Raw genomic sequence first — 19,123 nt, forward strand, 5'->3', positions numbered from 1 at the left:
CCCTGCACTTTTCACTGCTGGCCATGGCTCGGGGCTGCGGCACGGCTCGGGGTCCGCCGCGCCTTTTGAAGCAGAGACAAAGCCCGTCTTGATATTTACGGCACGTGCAGCGGGAGCGCGGGGCGCACGGGGCTGCGGGACAGATGGCGAGTGAAACAAAAGGGGAGGCAAGAATGGGAGCCGAACAGATTGGGAATTTCCTGCCCGTCCCTCGCCCCCCTGCCCAAACGCTGCTGGGGACGTGCGGGGAGGACGGGTGCCAGTTCTGCAGTACGGGGGGGCAGTCGGCCCTCTGATGGCCCCCAAAGTGTTTTGACTGAGTCCCGCCAGCTGCTTTGGCCTCCCTGAGCCCCTAAATCCTGATCCCCCAAATCCCAGGCTCTGTTTAACTCCTGGCGTGGAGCTGCGAGTGCTGGGAAGCTTCGTGCTCCCCCAGGCCTCAGTCTGCTCCTCTGTGAAATGGGCCCACGCGCTCGGCCTCGAGCGGTGCCGGGGGCCCTGCCGAGCTCTGCCCCCCCCCCGGCGCATGTTCCTGCTGCCTCGGCACTTTTCTTATCTCTTCCCAGCAATGTCGCAGCTGCCGCGGCCCAGATCCAAGCGGCTTATTAATAATCAACTTTTATTGCTCGTCACGTCGCGAGCACGTCTGCAGACAGCCAGGTGCAGGGGGAACATTTGCGGCCAGCCCTGCCCAGCCCCGGCCACGGGGTCCTTTTGTCCTCAGCACCATCCAGCGTGCGAGCGGGCGCACGTCGGCGCGAGAAGCGGGGCCATCGCCCCGGGGAGAAACCAGAAAATTCAGACGGCCCCGTCCCGACCTAGTCCGAGAACAATAAAGGTTTTAGGTTAAGGCTGGGGAGAATTGAGCAAAGGGAAGTGCTGAAGGACAGGACGCCGGGTGCACGTCCCGGTGACTCACGGCGGCCCCACAATCGCCCACCCGCACACCGACGGCGCCGTGCGCGGCGCTCACGTCCCCGGGGGGCTCTGTGCCCCCCAAACCCCCAGCCGTGTCGGTGCTGGCCTCAGGTCAAAGCTGTCCCTCGCTGGTTTCTTCTCCCCAGAGGAAAGTGTTTCGGGAGGTTTTTTTAAGCACAAATCCTGCGCTTCCTGGAGCGGTGCTGCGCTAAGGGCTGGGGAGCGCTGGAGCTGAGGGAGGCTTCGAGGGGGAGAGCAGAGAAACGGGGAGGGGAAGAGGATCGGGGGGGAAGAGCCTGGGAAGGGGTTGGGGTGCTGGGACTGGAGGGTTTTTAGGGGAGCTCTGAGGAAACCCTGCCCATCCCCATGGGGAACCCCGCTGGTTTTTAGGGTCTGGCGCAGAGGTGACCCCACAGAGGCTGCGGGGCACAGCCCTGGGGGACGGGGGAGCTGCGTTCGGTTGCTTTGGGGCTTCCCCTCCTTTATGCTCCTCGGTGGGTCCGGACAAAGCCCCACGCTCCGGCATCCTCACTCTACTGGGGGCCCCCCGGACCCCCGCCCCTCCCAGCAACAGGAGGAGGAGGAGGAGGAGGAGGAAGGGGATGAAGCCCCCACCCTGCCCTCCCTTACACGGCAACAGGGCAGCGATTGGGCGCTCAGGGGCTCGCAGGACCAATGGGGTCTCCCCCTTTTTTTGGGGAGGGAGGGAAGGGAGGGGGCAGCGGAGGAGGGGGACGGCGCAGCCCCTCTCCGCCCCCACCCCCCCGCGGGAGGCAGCCCCCGGCCCCCAGCTGGTGGAAAGCAGCAACTGCAGCCGCGGTGGGTGAAGCACCCTGGGGGATGCTTTTGGGGTCCCAGCAGGGCCAGGTCCTCCCCCTGGTCCCCTGCCCCGAGCTGGCTTTTCCCCAGCTCTCACCCAAGAGATGCGCTTTGCTTCTAAGGGTGGGCACCCCTGGGTGCAGGGCGGCTCCCAAACCCCACTGCTGGGACCCCTGGGTGCAGGGTGGCCCCCAAACCCCATTGCCACCCCTGGGTGCAGGGTGGCCCCCAAACCCCATTGCCGGGACCCCTGGGTGCAGGGTGGCCCCCAAACCCTGTTGCTGGGATCCCTGGGTGCAGGGCATCTCCCAATCCCCACTGCTGGGGGCCATGGGGAGTGGGAGGAAAGCCGTGGCCACGTGTGATGGGCAAAACCAGCACCCAGCAGCAGCCTCGGGGACCTCAGCAGGCTGCAGGAGGTGGTGATGGGGACGTGGGGTTGTGCCCGTCCCTTTGTGCCTCCGGGGTGTGGATAAGGATGGGGAAGGGGGCTGGAGTGGGGTCTTTGTGCCTCTGCTCCCGCCTGACTTCTGCAAGAGCCTTTCCTGGAGCACGAAGCCCTTTCTGTGCACCCCAGCTCTCCAAAACTCCTTCCCATCTGATTTTTTTTTTTTAAGCATCTTCCAGCTCAGCTGTTAAAAATAAGCAAGGCTGAATGCCGGAGGACTTGAAAGCATCCAAAATATAACGACCAGAAGCACTGCGCCAGCAGCACCGCCATCCTTTCTCATCCTTCCCCTAACTGGCAGCCTTCAGCGTGTGTTTTTTCCCTCTGTATTTTTACACGAACTCCACACGCGGTGTGTTGGGGCGGCAGCTCCGTGGCGTGGGGAAGGCGGCGGCCGCGCGTGCAGTGTCTGGAACAGCCACCAGACGGCAAATCCAGCCTGGGTTATGTCTGCGGGAAGGTCTGGTCTGCAGGAGGGGATGCTCAGAGCAGCCCAGACACACGGACCTCGGCCTCTCCCTGCATTTGGGATCCCTCAGACACGTTCGGTGCAGTTACAGAAGGGGCTTTATTGGTCGGTATGATATCTACAGTTCATGCGTCGGTGATAGTACAGGTTTTTTTTTGGGTTTTTGTTTCTATAGAGTTAGCATGCAGTTTAAATGCAGAGGGTCGAGATGACCTCTTCAGCTTTGCAGGTCATCTCCAAAGCTCAGCTGCCCCTTTGGTTCTCAAACTAAGCTGTCCAAGGAACCAAGGGGGTGTTTTGGCTCTCGGTGAATGGGGACGTGCTGCTGACCGATGCACATGGTGCTGCTAGATCGTTTTCAATGAGAGACCCCAATTAGCGGGGTGGGGGAGAGCTCTGAGCCATGCTGGCAGGCAGGGTAGAGCCGGGCACACCGCGTTGATTCACACCAGGATGGACCCCGCAGGCACGGATGAGCTTTAGGGGTCAGATCCCGGGATTTTAGGAGCAGCAAAATCCCTCCCTTGTTAAACCCAGGTGGATCCTGCCTGGCCCTTGCACCTCACCTGCGCTGGGCCTGTGTTACACCAAGCTCTGCTCCTGGTAATCAGGGGCATCCACAGCTGAGCGGTCTGGTTTTGGCAGATCTGCGTGCCCCATGCAGACCCCATATAAGCCCCAGCTGCCCTCGTGCCACAGCTGAACGTGATCCCGGGTGCCTCTGGCTGCAGCACCCAGTGTCTGTTCCCTGGGGAGGGGGCACTGGGGGCGAGGGGCTGGCTTCTGGCACAACCCCGAGCTCTGCAGGGCGCTGGTGCTGTGAGGCGCCCATCCCTCGCCCCTGGTCCTGGCCCAAACCAGGGGTTGGGAGGGTTTCTCTCTAAGCTCAGCAGCTGACGGCCGCTCGGCAGCAGCAGGAAAGGTTTCTTTCCCATGAGCTTTATGGGGCTGGGGGAAAGGAGGGAAAAAATGAAGGGAAAGAGTGGATTTACTCTTCCCCATCCTAGAGAGAGGGATGCTGGCAGCCAGAGCACCTTTAACCCTTTACCCGTGCAGCTCCCAAGGACCACCAAAGCCTGGCCCAAGGTGAGCCCCGTTAACTGTGCTGGTTCTGCAGGACCCACACCTGAACCCCCCAAATGGAGCTGGGTTTTGGAGATGGGATGAGCTCTCCCCCTTCCCTCCCACAGGGGCTGGGGCATGGCCACGGTGGGATTCGTGCTGGGACCTGTCCCACCCTGCGTGGCCAGGGAGCCGGGAAAGGCGGGGGGGGGGGACACGTCTGGGGCTGAACGGATCATGCCCACCCGCATGGGCCGGCGTTGGAGCACCCTTATTGCACTATTGCAGAAGCCAAGTCAAACCGTCAAGCTGCATTAAAATGGGAGTGAGTGTCTCCCCAGGGACGGGGGAGCGAAGTCCTGAGGACCATGGGGGGGGGAACCAGGCTAGATCTCGATGACGGTGGCACGCCGCAGGCACAGCGGGGCGTCGGGGGGCACCGCGTTGCGCTTGATCTCGTTCCCGTCGAGCCGCAGGACCTGGAGCCGGGAGTAGTTCATGACGTCCACCACGGTGCAGAAGCTGCTGATGGAGAACTCTGCGGGCAGAAGGAGACCCAGGGATGTCAGGGGGACCTGGTCCGGAGATGGGCCCGGGGGAACCGAGCCCATGCCAGGATGGGCAGGGAAATGATGAAAGTGCCCCTAAATCGCCAATTATTCCTGCCAAAGTGGGCTCTACGACCTTCTGCCTTAAGCTGGAGGAGAGGCTGGTGCTTCTGGCCGCAGTCAGAAGCAGCCCGTGTGTGCTCAGAGCTCGGGGAGCCGCGGCTTCGCCCAGCGTGGCTGGAGTGCGGGTAGGAAAAAAGCACGGGGAGCTGGGTGGTGTCAGCTGGAAGGCATCGCTCTGCAGTGGGAATTGCCGTTGCGTTTCATCAGCCTCCACGAGCTGCAGCATCCAGACCCCCCCCCGGCACCGCTGGGGAGCGCGACCACCCAGGCAGTGTGTCTGGGGGGGGGGGACAAGTCCCTGTCCCCGTCCCCATCCCCTCTCCTTTCCTCTGCCCCCCAGCTGCTGCCAGCCCCTCTCAGGCCAGGCCCTGCCTGGGTTTGGAGGGAGGACACGGAGCAAATCCTGATTTTGTGCCGGATTTGGGACAGCAGCGACCGACTAGAGGGCAGCAAAGCTCCGGGCTGGGAGCTGCTGGGGAAGGCACTGGGTGCACTGGGGTGCTGCGGGGCACCCAGCCCCAATTCCCCAGCTGAGTTGGGCCACTCTGGGCTGTTTGGCTCCATACGAGCGGCTTTGGGGCAGAGGCAGGGGGGTGATTTGGGTGGCAGGAGGAGGATGCCAGCCCCGAGAGGGCAGCAGCATCTCCTCGGGGGCTGCACAGCACCCAGGGGTGCAGGGGGTGCTGCAGGCACCTCGCCCCCCACACCGAAGGGCTCCCGGGGGGGCTCCCAGGGCTGCTCTAAAGGCCAGCAGCAAAACCCGCAGCTGGAGCAGCTCTGCAGTCGAGCCCGGATGGCTCCGCGGTGGTTTCATGGCATTTGTGGGCAGATATTAACAGCCACACGTTTTGAAAGCAAACATTTGGGAATCTGCTCTTGTTTTCGTGTTTCTGTCAGTTCCTCGGTGCGGGGTTGTTTCCCTTGCAACAGCCGACTGCGGCACGGTGCATCCCCAGCCTGGCCTCGCTTGGGGGCTTCGGCACCCCTCCTGGGGGGTCCCGCCCTGGGGCCTGGCAGGTGACAGGAGCCAGGGTGGATTTTTCCAGGAGATGCATTTTTTTTCTCTTTCTCTCTCTTTTTCTTTTTTTTTTTCCTTTCTTTTTTTATAAACAGCAACCCCGGAACAATCTGTTCCTTTTATTTATTTGTGTATTAAATGGAGTGAATTTTAGTCCTGGCAGAAGGCTCTCTAATAACTAAGAGCTCCTGTCTGTCCCAGCCCTGGCCAGGATGTGTCCAGCAGCTGCAGGCAGCGAGGGGCTCTGGGGGGGCCATGGGTTTCCAGGGGGTGGGGAGGGAGGGCTGGGGGGCATCAGAGCCACCTCTGGGACATGGGAAGGGCTGGAGCCACGCTGCCCGCAGCTCACAGGGGGTTGGAGAATAAGGCAGAGGGTGTCGGACTGGGGAGAGCTGCAGTTGGAGATTTCGGGGCATCCTGGTGGGGAGGAAGGGGGCAGAAGGGGCAGCGGGGAGGGGATGTGCTGCCCCGAGTGCTGCAGGCTGCTGAGCACCGCAGGGTTTGTCCCTGGTCCCTTTGCCCCTGCATCGTCCCTGGCCAGAGCAGCTGGTTTCAGAAACCCCAGCTGGTTTCTGGCATCTGCAGCCCGAAGATGCTCAGGCTAAATGCTCGATGGAACCTGAGCTATGAATTTGTGCACCACGAAGGAGCACTCAGAGCCAGCACCACAACCAAACCCCTTTCCTACCTTGTTGAGGACCACCTGGGAGGCCAGAAATCTCCCAAATTCCCCTCTCCTGCTCAACCCCCTACCATGGGTTCTGCCTCCCCCTTCCTCTGCCCCCTCCCCAGCACCACCGCGCGCCTGCTCACCGTTGATTTGGTTCCCCTGGAGGTAGAGGTTCTCCAGGTGGGTGCTGACCCGGGGGATCTTCTGGAGCCTGTTGTACGAGAGGTCCAGCTCCAGGATGCTGCTGCTGTTGAACGTGTTGGTGGAGAGACCTTGGTTCGTCAGGCTGTTGTGGGACATCCGTACATAGAGCAGCTTGGGAGAAACCTTGAAATAGTCATCGGGGATGGCGTTGATGTGGTTGTACTCTAGGTAGAGCTGTTCCAGGGCCATTGGGAGCCCGTCAGGGACTTTCCTGAGGTGGTTGTAGCTCAGATCAGCCAGGATCAAGGACTTGAGCCCTTTTAGGGAAGCTCCCATCTCAAAAATGTAGTTGTGGCTGAGGTACAGGGCCGTGAGGTTCTCCAGGCCCTCCAGAGCATTGGAGGGGACCTTGGAGATCTGGTTGTAGGACAAGTGGAGCTCTCTCAGGGAGCGGGGCAGGGGGCTGGGCATCTTGGTCAGGTTGTTGTTGTTCATGTACAGCCTCTCCAGGTTTCTGAGCTTGGCAAAGACCCTCTTGCCCATCTTCTCGCTGGTGATCTGGTTGTTGTGCAGCGCCAGCCACTCGAGCTCCGTGGCGTTGTCGAAGGCCCCCTCCTGGATGGCGGTGATCTGGTTGTTCTGGAAGTAGACGTACTTCATGCGGGTGGGCACGAAGGGCAGGTACCTCAGGTTGCGGGTGTCGCAGTACATGGCCGAGGAGAAGTTGGGGGGACAGTCACACTCCTGGGGACACTGCCAGGAAGGGGCCTGCTGAGGCTCAGGGCCGGGCTCTGCCTCCGTGTCGGGAGCCGGGAGGTACGAGTAAACGTACGGGCTGTTCTCATCCTCGTAGTAGGGCATGTAGTTGTAGGAGGACATTCGGGACTGCCGCATGTAGTACTGCAACCACGCCAGGTCCTCCTCCTCGTTGTACTGGCCCAGGGAGGCCCCGCAGAGCGCAGCGACGAGCACGACGGTGGCCCAGCGCATGGTGCGGGCGCTGGGGGGACCTGGGGGGGAAGCAGCAGCAGAATCAGGTGCAGAGCAGGGGCTGGGGGCAGGAGAGCTGCTCCCTGCGGGCTGGGAACTGGGCGGGCTGGGACGTGGGCACAGCATGGTGGCGCCTGGCAGCGGGGCTGGGGGAGCACGGGGACCCGAGGGAGTCCTACTAAAAGACCCGTGGCTGCAGGCATGTCCCCCTTTGACGTTACCCCATCTCCCCCACTTTCACCTCACGCCTCTTCCAGGGCCTCTCTGCTCACCAAATCTTTCCTATCACTATTTCTGCAGGGGATGGAGATGGGGGCCGCTTGTCGGGGTTTGTGCAAGGCCACAGCTCTGCCCCAAAGGGTCCGGGTTCACCCAAGGCAGGAGAAGGACCACGTCCCACCCCCGCGATCCCACCCCACGGGGGGGCAGCGGTGGCTGCGAGCGCAGGCTGATGGAGCTCGAGGCGGGTTTGGAGGCAGCTCTATATTCGCTATATTTATACCGCGCTCGCTGGCGACATGAGTCGCTGTGGGTTTCATCCAGCTCTCCCTGCCCCCACCACCACGCAGGATGCTCACGCTGCTCGGGACTGATGGAAATCCTGGTAAACAAGATCTGCCGTATTCTGAAGTGGAAACCGCTGCGGAGCTGAGATTTCCCCGGCTGAGCTGCTCCTCCTGGCCTGGTGGGAAAGGGCTGTCACCTGCTGCCCCCCGCAGCGTGACATGGGAGAGTGGGACCATCCCAAAACTGCTTGCCCTGCTTATGAGAACCGATCTGCCTGGGGCTGGAGACCAGCGGAGAGCAGGGCTGGGTGCTCAGCACCACGCAAGCAGCCCCTGGAGCCCCTTGGCTTCGCGTGGGCTTTGCTGCACCGTCCCAGGGCGCTGCGCTGGCAGGATGAGGACGCCAGCTATGGCCTCTCGTCCTTCCCCGAGCCTCGTGGCCATGCCAGCACGCAGAGCAGCCTGCGAGCTCGGTGGCTTGAAATGCCTCCAGGAAATACTCCGGGCCGCGCTGCTCGGAGGGGGAGCGCAGCGGAGGCTCCTGCCTGCTGCCTGCTGTACACGTGGCCGGGAGCGCGGGGCTGCCGCCAGCCCTGCTGCTGCCACGGAGCATGGGGAAACCTCGCCGGGTCTGCACCCTGGGGCACAGCTGGGAAAAGGGGAAAAATGATGAGGCTCGCTGCTGCTTCCTCCGCCTGACCCCCCCGTGCCGCTGGGGGCTGTCACCCAGCCCCTGCGGAGCTGTGGTGGTGGAGCTGGCTGTGCCCAGGTTTCATCCCCGGGGGTCTGTGCCCTCCTGCCCACCCAAACCGTGCTCCCGAGGGGCTGGCAGGTGGCTTGTCCCCAGCCTGGCGCACCCAGCAGCGAGGAGGGGATTTCTTGCCCGCAGAGCCCGGCAGACAAAGAGGGCACAGTTGTGCTCGGGGCAGCGGCTGCCCCGCCACCGAGGCACGCTGGCAGGCTGCTTGTGCTGGAAGAAAACGGGGGCTGAGACCGAGGAGGGCAGGCACGGCTCTCGCTTTCTCTTTGCAGCCGAGGAACAGAGGAGCCGTGGTCCTTTGGGATGCTGCGTGTGCGGCAGGAGCTTGGCAGTTGCAGGCGAGTTTCTTCTCCTCCCTCCCACTCCAGGGCACTCTGCCTGGTGAAACAGAGCCGTCTGCTCCGTGCTGGGGCTGCTGCCCCTTCCTGGGATCCCTCTGTATGGAGCAGGACCGATCCAGGGCTCCCTCCTCCTTTCTCAGTGCCCCCTTCAGTGTGCCACCAGCCCCTGAGCCTGTCCTCGGCATCCACCCTGCTTCGTTTTGTCTCTCTCCCCTCCCCAGCGGGTTCAGCCCCACTTTTGGGTGGCATCTGCACATGCCAGCCACGTTATCTGTGCAATCCCCCAGCCTCCACGCTTCTGTGCTGGAGGCTGTGGGTCCCATCAGGTCACCCAGGGACGGAGCAGGGTCTGGAGCAAGGGGCACCACGGGCACGAAACAAGCAGAGGAGGAGACAGCAAAGCCACAGGGGGCTGCAAGCAGGCGCTGCACGTGCCCGGCTGTCGAAGGCTGTGGGTGCAGGGGTCCCAATGCAGGTGTCTGGGGAGCTGCAGCCGGGGCAGGAGCCGCGGGGAGCGGGAGAGGGCACCCGGCTGCCGCGGCTCGCCAGCGCTGGCGCCCGCGCCGTGCCACCCGTGTCGCTGGCATGTGCTCCGCGGGGCAGCCGCCCGCCTTCCACGGCAGGGCTATGGAAATCAAACCTCAAAAAAAAAAAAAAATCGTAATAAATATGGAGATGGACTTACCAAGCTGAGAGCCTCCTTTCCAAAGCCTCGCTGCTCTGCTCCGGGATCTCCCGTGTGTCAAGCAGCATGTGAGTGCGGCGCCCGGTTTGCAAAGGCTGGTGCCCGCCCTAGATCCCAGACCAAATATTGTGCTTGCAGGTCACGGGCTCGGCAGGTTTTTTGGGGAGTGACCTCCTAGCAGCAGACAGTTTGCAGGAGAGACTGAAGAGACCCTAATGCTGCCTGGCGTTATAAATAACCTGCTTTTTCTTTCCTCCCCTCTCTCTCTCTCTCTCTCCCTCCCGTCTTTTCTCATAGGAGTGTTGGCACTTTTCAGGCTCTCTCTGTTTAACGAGTTAGTGGAATCGGGGATGTTGTTTTTAAAAGGGCTGTTGTTAGGTCTCCTGTGTTTCTCATCAGGAAGTGATGAAGAGGCCTCTGGCCAGATTAAAAAATCTCTGATTTTGAGGTGCTGAGGATGTGATTCCTGGGGAGAAGCGAGAAAGTATCTTTAACTTTTGCAGTACCAAGGGAAGGGACGTTATGCCTGCCCTGGCTGCAGCCTGGGCTTCTTCCCCAGGAAGCCTCCGTTTATGCAGCCCTGCTATTAAATATTTAGGATAAACATTTCCATGAACGATAAGGCTGCGGCATCCAAGGTAAATAAATTGCCTACCAAAGAGCCACTGTGACAGCAGGAATTTGTCTTCAGCTTGGCAGGAGAGAGATGCCAAGCTGGCATTTCTGCAGACTGTGCCCATCCTGCTGGGGACTGGGGGGTCCCCGGCGAGGCTCCCGGGGGGGCACAGGGGGTGTGTGTGTGCTGGGTGACCGTGGCTGGGGACATGGGAGCTCGCAGCACTCCCTGCTGTGCAGCTCACCAGCTGGGGACGCAGACCCCCTGGGGGTCCTGCAAAGCTGGGGGGCGGTGGGCGCTGATGCAGCCCCCCAGTCCCCATCTCTGCATGCTCCAGCTTTGGCTTTTTGTCGAAGCATTTCCCCCTGCAAGGATTGAGAAGGAGGAGCCCTGCCCCCCCATCGCCTACTGCTCCGTGCCCGGCTCCAGCAGCACGCCCAGGTCTGCCGAGGAGCCTGGAGTTATTTAGCGAGCTTGGCAGGTGCCCGGCTCCCTCTGGGCTTGCTTTCTCCTCGCTTCCCATCGATATTTCCCAGCCAAAACATCCTCCTCCCTGGGGGAGCCTCGCAAAGATCCTTATCGATCCGCGGGCCTCGCTGCGAGGGGGAGGAATGTGCGGGTGGTTCGCGGACGGGGTGGCGGGGGACAAGCTGTACAGTGGGGACGGTGCCAGGACGCGAGGCTGCCGGGGAAGGAAGAGCATGCCTGGAAAGCACAGCTCACCGCGACACAGCGCGGGGCCCTGGGCTGCAGGGAGAGAGCTGCTCACTCTGGGGTATTCAGAGAAATCCTGCCTTCGAGTGGGGAAAGAGCACAAGGGGCTGTGCTGCCCAAAAAGAGGTAAATCCCTGGTAAAGCAGGGAGAGGTTTCGTGCTCTCTGAGCCTCTGTGGGATTTAATGGAGCTGGCAGCACCTCTCTGTCCCAGGAAAGCATTGCAATTGCAGCTTGCAGCGGGGCAGGGAGGCTGGAGAGGGGCTCGCGGATGTGTGTGGGGTTGGAGGCTGCGGGTTGGGGCAGGGGATGACCCGGCCGGGAGGGCTCTGCTCCTGCTGCCAGGGAAAACGGTGTGCGGGATGGTGGCAGCCAGTAACATCTGCTGCTCGGCGCCCGGATGGTGTCAACCAGCGTCACATCTCTGGCAGCTCGAGGTGTCCCGGTGGCCAACAGCTCGGAGGCTTTTGCAGGGCTTGGATGTTGTTCTGGAAAAGCAAAACGTCCGTAGCTGGGTTAGATAAGGGATGCGGCCTCTCTGCCTTCTGCGAGGCAGAACAGGCACAACGCCGGGCAGGCACCCTGTGGGGGAGGCTGTCCTGCAGCGCCCATGGGGGCTGCAGAGCCCTCGTGCATGGTCTGGCTCTGGATGGCTCCGTTCCCCATGGTCACATCCTCCTTTCCCAGCAAAAAACAGTAAAAAAAAGGCATGTTTGAGCTTGTTTTTTCTGTTCCCCAGTCACCAGGACTTTCACCAAATCTCAGCCCGTCCAGCTTCAATGTCCTCCGGGACTGGCTCAGGGAGGTGAAAAGTTGCCCTCTAAAGAAGCACACGCACCTTTTTCTCTGGTTAACCCTGAAATCTCATGTCCCAGGTGGCCAGGGGTCCCCCGGCCACTGGTGGGGCTCTGCTGCGAGGTTTGGTCAGCTCTGGTGCGATTTGATGAGACCTCGGCACTGCTGCTCATTGCAGCCCACTGCAAAGCTTCTGCAGCTCCCCTTGACTTTTGTGAAACCCTTTGGACATCTCCTTCTATAAACGCCTCTCCCTACAGCTGACCGTTCAAAGAAAGCCCTGAATTGGTAATGGGAGCCAGGAGAGCTCCGTCCTGCTCGCCTGAAGCCCCCGCTCCCTATCGCTGCCTCATCTCAGCCGGCGCAGTTGCGCTGACGGCCGCAGTCTGCATCTCGTCAGGGCCAGACAGATGCCTGTGTTGGTTTGCTAAACCAAACTGATGTGAACAGTGTCTATTTTGTTTGGGTTTGTTCCGGTTGTTTTGATCAAATCCTCTCGAGCTTTGCTTTTGGAACCACCGAATCTGGCCCCCGTTGGCCTTTATTTTTCAAATCCCGGGCTTGGAGCCGGGAGCGCTGCCTTCTCCACGGACAAGCGCGGTTTCGTCAGGCTGCTTCTGGCACAGGGAGCGAGCGCTTCGCAGCCTAAAAAGAATCAAAGCCACCCGATGCTAAGGCCAAAGCTCCTTCTGCCCCTGCGATCGCAGAGCTACGAAGGTGCCGTGCACACCCGAACCCAGCCGTGGCCATAAGCTGCTTCAGAGCCTCTTCCCTTGCTACCCATGGAAATGTTGTTTCTGCCTCTTCCATGTTTCCAAGAAGTTGCAGCTCTGCCGAGCTGCCGGCTGCTCTGTGCCCCCACAGTGCAGGTTTTTGGGTCCCTGTCCCCGTGGGCTGGCTGTCCTGCTGGGCGTGGGGTGCCGGCGATGCTACGTGGGGCTCTCACCCCGCAGCAGCCGGGGGGTTCCTGGGGTCTCCTCGTGGGCTTTGTCCCAAAAAGCCAGTTCCCGAAGGATAAAAGGTCCCTGCTGCTGGTTTGAGGGACTCCAGCCACAGGAGTCCAAGCAGGGAGACCGCAACCCTCAGCACCTTCCAGCCCTGCTTGGGAAGAGGGGCTGGAAATGAGCGGGGCAGCACCTGCAGAGCTCCGTGGTGGCCGGGGCCATGAGGCCACCATCCAGAGCTGCCCGTTGCACCAGGCCTCTCGACAGGGCTCGTGCTCCAAATGCTGGAGCTGAGATGCCCTGGAGCCGCTCTCCAGAGGCTCCCAGGTTTGCGTGGCCTTTCTGGGTGTTTGCAACCAGACGTCCTCTCCCTCACCTCCCCGTCCTGCCACCCAGAGTCGATCCCTGTGGTGGGGCTCACCTCTCCCGTGCCTGGAGGAGCAGCCCCACAGCTTCCCCGGGGATTATCCCCTCCGTGCTTCCTCCAAAACCAGCCCCAGCTGGAAGCCCCCCCCTTGCTTTCTGAGGATGCCGGCAGCACCGGCAGGTAAATACCAGGAAAAAGAGGGACGGGGGAGTGGGGGAATCCTGGGGGGAGCAGCAGCAGCTCCCGTGGGGGCTCAGCCTTGGCTGAACCGTGCAGAGGGAACGCGCTCAACATCTGGCGACCGCCTGCAGCTGCTGCAGTCTCCTCCCAGAAATTCAAGGGTCAGCAGGGAAGGGCAGGGCGAAGCCTCCCTCGACCTCCCATCTCACCCCGGCCTCCCTCTTCCCTTTTTTTTTTTTTTTTCTTTCTTTGTTCTTTTTCTTTTTTTTTTCCTCCCCTTTCCTCTTTTAGCAATACTTTCTGCAACCCAAACAACATTCTTGAACCGGGATTTGAGGCGGCGGGGAGGGAATCGGTCACTCGGAGACAGCGCGACGGCGGCGGGAGCCCCAGGGCTCTGCTGGAAACTCTGAGTCGGGCGCGGGCGATGCTCTCACCGCGGCTCCCGTGTGTCAGCGCGGGCTGACCCCCCCCCCCCCCCGGGGCTCTGGGCTCACCCGGTTTCCACGGGAGGTGCTGCAAAGCTTCCCTTGCACCAAGCTGTAAGGGCTCACCCTGGCTGAAAATGGGATGAGAGGTATCTCCGCACCAGCCACGCGTGGCTCTGATTTGCCCCAAAGTCTCTTCTGGGGGAGAGGGACAAGGGGAGGGGCAGTGAAACCCAAATTGTCCCCTACCCACACACACAGCCCCATTCTGCTCCCAGCCACCGACTTCACAGGGCCGCCGGCACTGGGAAATGATGGTTTAGCTGGGGAAGGCTCTGCACCGTCCCACCCTAATTACAGGCTGCCTTTGGGGCCCCGCAGCCCGATGTAATAACTGCCTGCCTCTTGGGGCCTGGGGTTTATTAGGGGGTGCACAGCATCCTCCCAGTGCCTTGGGTGCAGGAATGTCCCCGCAGCTCCCAGCCCTACCGATGGGCAATAAATGGTCTCGGGACATCCGCACGCACGCTGTGATCCCCTCCCCTGCAGCCCCCACGCGCTGGATTTCTTAAAAACCCATCGACGGGCTCCTCGCAGCGTGGATTTACCAGCACAAAGAGGGCCAGAGCTTATTACAACCACTGTAAAACGTGTTTGAAAAGGTTAAGTGCCTAATTTAGAACAGAGCTGGAAACTCTGAAGCATTTCCTCCTCCCGTCGCTCCCTCTCCTGTCCCTGGACGTCTGCTTTACGCCGGGAACATCCCCGTGGCCAAGGGAGGCTCGCTCTGAGCACGCAGCGAGGCACCTTTGGGAGCCCGCAGGTTCGGCAGAGCAGCCAGGAGAGCAGCTAGCAGGGGGTTAGCCAAGTTCAAAGCCACTGCGGGGGACAGGCCACGTAGCCCCGGCAGGTGTCACAGGCTCCGGTGCCGTGATTTACGGCCCGGGGTGCAGCTCTTTGGGCTCGTAGATGTCACTGTCAGAAGGCACTGGGGACAGATCCAGCAGGGTGCTGCCACCCTCCTGGCCCCATCCGTGGCACCGGTGTACCCTGACCCGCAGCAAGGCCCTGCCCCTGCTCCCCGGGGAGGGGGGTATCCGAAAACAGAGCCCCCCCTGCTTGGCCACCGCAGGACACAGCAGCACCGCTGGGACGTGGCAGCAGCCCCCAGCCCCTTGCTGGAGCAATAGGGAGGGAGGAGGGGGACGGGAGGAGGTTTGGGGACGGGGATTGCTCTGCGTTTTGAGGCTGAGCAAGGTGCCCCGCCGGGAGCCAGCCGCCTCTCCCCTTCCCTCCCCGCCGTGGCATCGAGGGAGCTCCGAAGGCTGCCAGGTGCTGGCTGCGGCCGTACAAGGAGCAGAAGGAAAAAACGCAGCGTTTCCTTGCTCAGAGCCCTCAATTCATGTCGTCAAAGGCCCTTTGAGCGCCTGGCTCCTCTCAGAAGCCTCCCGGCTCTCCTGAACAAACAGCAGATGGGAACAGGTTCCCTCCAGCCCGCTGACTGAGGCTCCTGGATGGGGAAAATCTCGCAGCCTGTCCCCTGCAAGCAGGGAGCCTCGGAGCCCTCGTGCAAGGTGCTGAGCCCCAGGGTCCCTTCTCTGCCTGTGCCCAGCCCCGTCCCTTGGTGCCAGCCTCTTCTGTCCTCAAAGAGAGCGCCCGGTGCCCAAACCTCCCTGCAAACAGGGCTGCAGATGCGCCTGGAGCCAAATATAAACCGGTGTGAGATTAATAAATTATAAGCAGCAACCTGAGCTGCACCAGGGAGCACACGAGGAGAAGGCCTTGCGCACGCAGCCGTGGGTCCCTCCTTCCTACTGCTGCCCTCAAACGATGCCAACACCGTTAAAATGTGTAGGGCCGCCCCCCCCAGATGGATGCCCCCATCCGTGAAACGCAGCCAGCTCTGGGATGGGGGCAGCAGGGCTGGCGACGGGGGGGTGATGGAAGGATCTGGTCCTGTGCCCCCCACCCACAGCCCCGTGATGGGCACCCAAGCCTTTGCCAGAGCCTTGTGGCTCCCCCCTGCCTCCGTATGAACCCCCCCCTCCAGTTCAGGGAGGTCACGGCACCGATCTCCCCTCCCTGGCGGCGCGCGGGCTGTTTTTTTCTCTAAAGCATCTGAAATATGAACAAAAAAAAAAAAAAAAAAAGCAAAACATCAGCTGCCTGGGAAACCCATTAGCCTTCCTGCCTGCTCCTGCCACCTGGCTCCCCGCGCTAGCAAACAAAAAGCAGCACCGAGAGCCTCCGCCGAGCCCTCCCTGCGAACCTCTGCCCTCCCTGCCCTGGCACTCGGGTCTTCTTCCGAGCTGCAAGCGCTCTTCCCCGTGAAGGGAAGGCATGTGTTTCTTTTTTTTTTCATATATATATAAAAAAAAAAAGGCTTTGGAGATAAACAGGAGCAAGAAGCAGGGCGTGGGCGTTCTTTGCTTTTGCTTCTGTTCTGCCGAACTGCGCCGTTCAGGGGGAACTCGGGGTCCTGGAAATAAAAGGAGCAGCTGCAGGGCTGTGGCACTGAGGGGACGGCGTCGACCTTGGGGTTTTGGGCAGCGATGCTCCCGGCCCTCTCTGTGCTGTGGGACACGTTGCTGGTGCCCTGTCTGTCTGTCTGTCTGTCCGTCCACATGGATGGCGAGTGCTGGAGGTGGATGCGGGGCTCCAGCCCCATGGGCTGAGCAGCGCCGACCCCGATCCTACAAAGCGGCTGCCGGGGGGGGGCTGCGGCGGGGGTGGACGGGGCCCCGTGGGTGGGTGCAGCTGGGACGGGGGTGGGCCGGGTGCTGCTGAGCTCTGTCAGGCCGGCAGCAATAATTAGCGATGATCAAAGCGGCTCCTTCCCGACAGCGCTGGGTGCCGGTGCCTGGAAATCTCGGCAGCGCTCAGGCTGCCGGCACGCAGCAAACATCGCCCGCTGCTGCCTGGGGACGAGCATGGGCTGGTGCCTGCTGGGGCTGAGCTGCTCCCGGGGTCCCCAGCACCGTTGGGGGGATTTTTTAGGGATCTGGAGCCTCAACATGGGTAGAGCTGCGTGTGTGGGGCAGGAGGCACGGGGAATCCGCTCCCAGCCAGGCGGTGGCTGGGTCTCCATCTCCATCTGAGCTCAGGCGGATAAGGAGGAATAAGTGGGAGCTCCTCAGCGACCCCTGAGCCCCAGCCCGTCTCCCCCACCTGGGGCTGTCCCAGCAGCGCGTGTCCCTGCCCGCAGCCAGCCCTAACCCCCCGCGCCTGACCCCTGGGCGCTCAGCCCTGCCCTCCTCGGGGGCGTTTGCAGCGGGAGGCTCGGACGAGCGGTGCCCCGGCCGCGCTGCATGTGGTTTGGTAAATTCTTGCTTTGTTTTCCTTCGGTTTCCGCTGGCCCTCTCCGAGGACAGTGTGTGCGGGCTGATCAGAGCCGGGACGGCCGCCAGCTGTGCCGGCTCCATCGGCCCCAGAGGAGGCACCAGCGGCTTCTCCTCCTGCCCCGGGGTGCCTGCTAGCGCTGGGAGAAGCTTTCCAGAGGAACCAGCTCCTCTCCCCTGCTGCTGCTGGCTGCTCTGGGGGGGGGGGTGTGAAATGCCCCCATGCTCTGCTCTGCTGTCGCCACAGAAATGAACACAAAACCGCGTCAAAGCCCAACCGCGTGCTGCTGGCCTCATCCCAGCCCCAGCCTGCCCAGCTCATGCAGGGACATAGGAAAAAGCCCCATCGCCCCCAGACTGGTCCCAGCCACCACCACGCTTGCTCCCGACCCCCTCCACTTGCTGCCTCCACCTCGGTTTTGTCCCCTACCTGCTTGGGGGCCCCGGGTTTTTTTCCTCCCCCTGCCTCCTCCGCGTCCATCCCTTCGCGATTGTGCAACGAGGCACATTGTGTTTGCAAAGCCCCGGGACCTCTCCCTGGCTCTGGGCTCAGTTTTGTCTCTGCCTTCAAAGAGAGAAAGAGGAATTGCTGCCGAGCTGAGCCCGGCGCCTGGCCCCCGCTGCTGCCGGACCACGCAGCGGGATCGCGTACAGGGGACGTTTGGTGCCTCCGGCACAGAGGGGACCATAAGCAAGCAGCCATCCTCTCCCAAAACACTGCCACCACAGCAGCTGCACCGTGTCACCCCCAGGGACGTGAAAACGCTGGAGGAGCCCCCGTGTTTCCCTGGGACGGGTCAGCCTGGCTGCAGCTCAGCCCCGGCGCGGCGTTTGCTGCCCACCTTCGGGCAGCCCCAGCCCCAGAGAGAGAGGAGGAGAGGAAAAAGGTTGCCCAAAACGGGGCCAAAACAAATAAGGGGTGGAGAGATAGGTGGGCTATCAGCCCCCAAGGATAACCGTGGGGAAAACGGCTCCTCCCGTAAGGATTTCCTTCCTTTATTTTCTTTTTGGAGATGGCTCCAGCTCCCGCTCTCCCCACCGACAGCCAGCTCCTTCCCGGCCAGCAGCGCCGCGCTGGAGGGAGGGGTTGGCTGCCTGCGTTTCTCTCTCTTTTCCCTGCAAGAGCGCGATGCTGATGTGTAAGCCCTGGGTCTCTTTGGCTCCCCAGGTCCTCCATGGCTGCGGCAGCGGCTGTGGGGAGGAGGCAGCCAGCAAGCCGCTCCTATAGATGCCGCTCCAGGCTCCTGCATATACATTTCCGCGGCTGCCTGCCCGTGCTGGAGCAGGAACGTGCGTCTCCGAAGCTGCACGGGGATTAATGGGCTGTAAAGGAACAGGGCAGCTCTGCGTGCCGTCCCCGTCCCAGCCAGCGACGGTGTGCGGCCCCGAGCCGGCTGCGCTCCAGCAGCTCCTCCGAAACATCCTGGCTCGAAGCGGTTTTACAATAAGCCTTCATTTCCAGGGAGCCTGACCTCCTCATTAATAAATCAGCTGTGTTATTGAACGCATGAATAATGCATGATCACACCCAGCCCCGCGCTAAGCTGTGTGTAAAAATTAATTAATCCTCTCACGTAACACCCTCGAGGGCTGGTGATGAATGGCTGCGCGCCGCTCGCGCTGCTGCTAGCGGTACCCAGCGCCTGCAGCACCTCGTGGTAACAGCTCCGGGCATCCCGCTCGCCCCAATGGGGGGTTCCCCACTGCCGTGGCAGCCCTCCAGGAATTCTTTCGGATGCTTCTTTCTCTGGGTGTTTTAAAGGGGAAAATCCCCCTTTGTTATGGAGCCGCCGGAGGAAACCCCAGCAGCATCCCTCTCCTCGAGCATTTCCTCTGGGAAATAACGTGGGCTTCTCTCTTTCCCCGACCTTTTCCTGCGGTGGCTGTTAATAACATGAAATCCTAAGTAAATGTCTCCATTCAGGTGCACTTCACAGGAAACCGTCAGCAAACACCGGCGTTGCTGGTGCGATCTCCTGGAGACCCCCAGATGGGAATCAGCCCCCGGGACGGCCTTGATCCCAGCAGGGTCCTTCCCCCAGCGGTGCCCTGGGAGGGGTGGGGACACGTTGTTAAACATGACAAAAGCTTTTGCCCCATGCTTGGTGCCAGGGAAAGGGTTGGGCTGCCTCCGGGGTTTGCTCTGGGCTGTTTGCTCCCAGGCTTTGCTGCTGCCCTGGCACGAGCATCGCATCCACCCGGGGATGCGATCGCAGGGGGTTCTTGGGGGGATCTGGAGGC

The 19,123-nt window shown here is 61.7% G+C and overlaps 1 protein-coding gene across 2 annotated transcripts; it reads right to left on the bottom strand.

Moving 5' to 3' along the window:
• Positions 1-2,734: 2,734 nt before the first annotated feature.
• FMOD (fibromodulin) lies at positions 2,735-17,329 on the bottom strand. Of its 2 annotated transcripts, XM_066983014.1 has the most exons (4): positions 17,313-17,329; positions 9,502-11,318; positions 6,219-7,229; positions 2,735-4,254 (listed from the first exon to the last, which is right to left on the bottom strand). In XM_066983014.1, the coding sequence occupies exons 3-4, from the start codon at positions 7,207-7,209 to the stop codon at positions 4,103-4,105; spliced, it is 1,143 nt and encodes a 380-aa protein (XP_066839115.1). In that variant the 5' UTR covers positions 7,210-7,229; positions 9,502-11,318; positions 17,313-17,329; the 3' UTR covers positions 2,735-4,102. The 2 variants fall into 2 exon arrangements, with proteins under 2 accessions (XP_066839115.1, XP_013052038.1); XM_013196584.3 differs by lacking the exon at positions 17,313-17,329 and having other exon boundaries at positions 9,502-11,331.
• Positions 17,330-19,123: the final 1,794 nt, after the last annotated feature.

Source organism: Anser cygnoides, chromosome 25 (genome assembly GCF_040182565.1).
Source record: "Anser cygnoides isolate HZ-2024a breed goose chromosome 25, Taihu_goose_T2T_genome, whole genome shotgun sequence".
Lineage (NCBI taxonomy): Eukaryota > Metazoa > Chordata > Aves > Anseriformes > Anatidae > Anser > Anser cygnoides.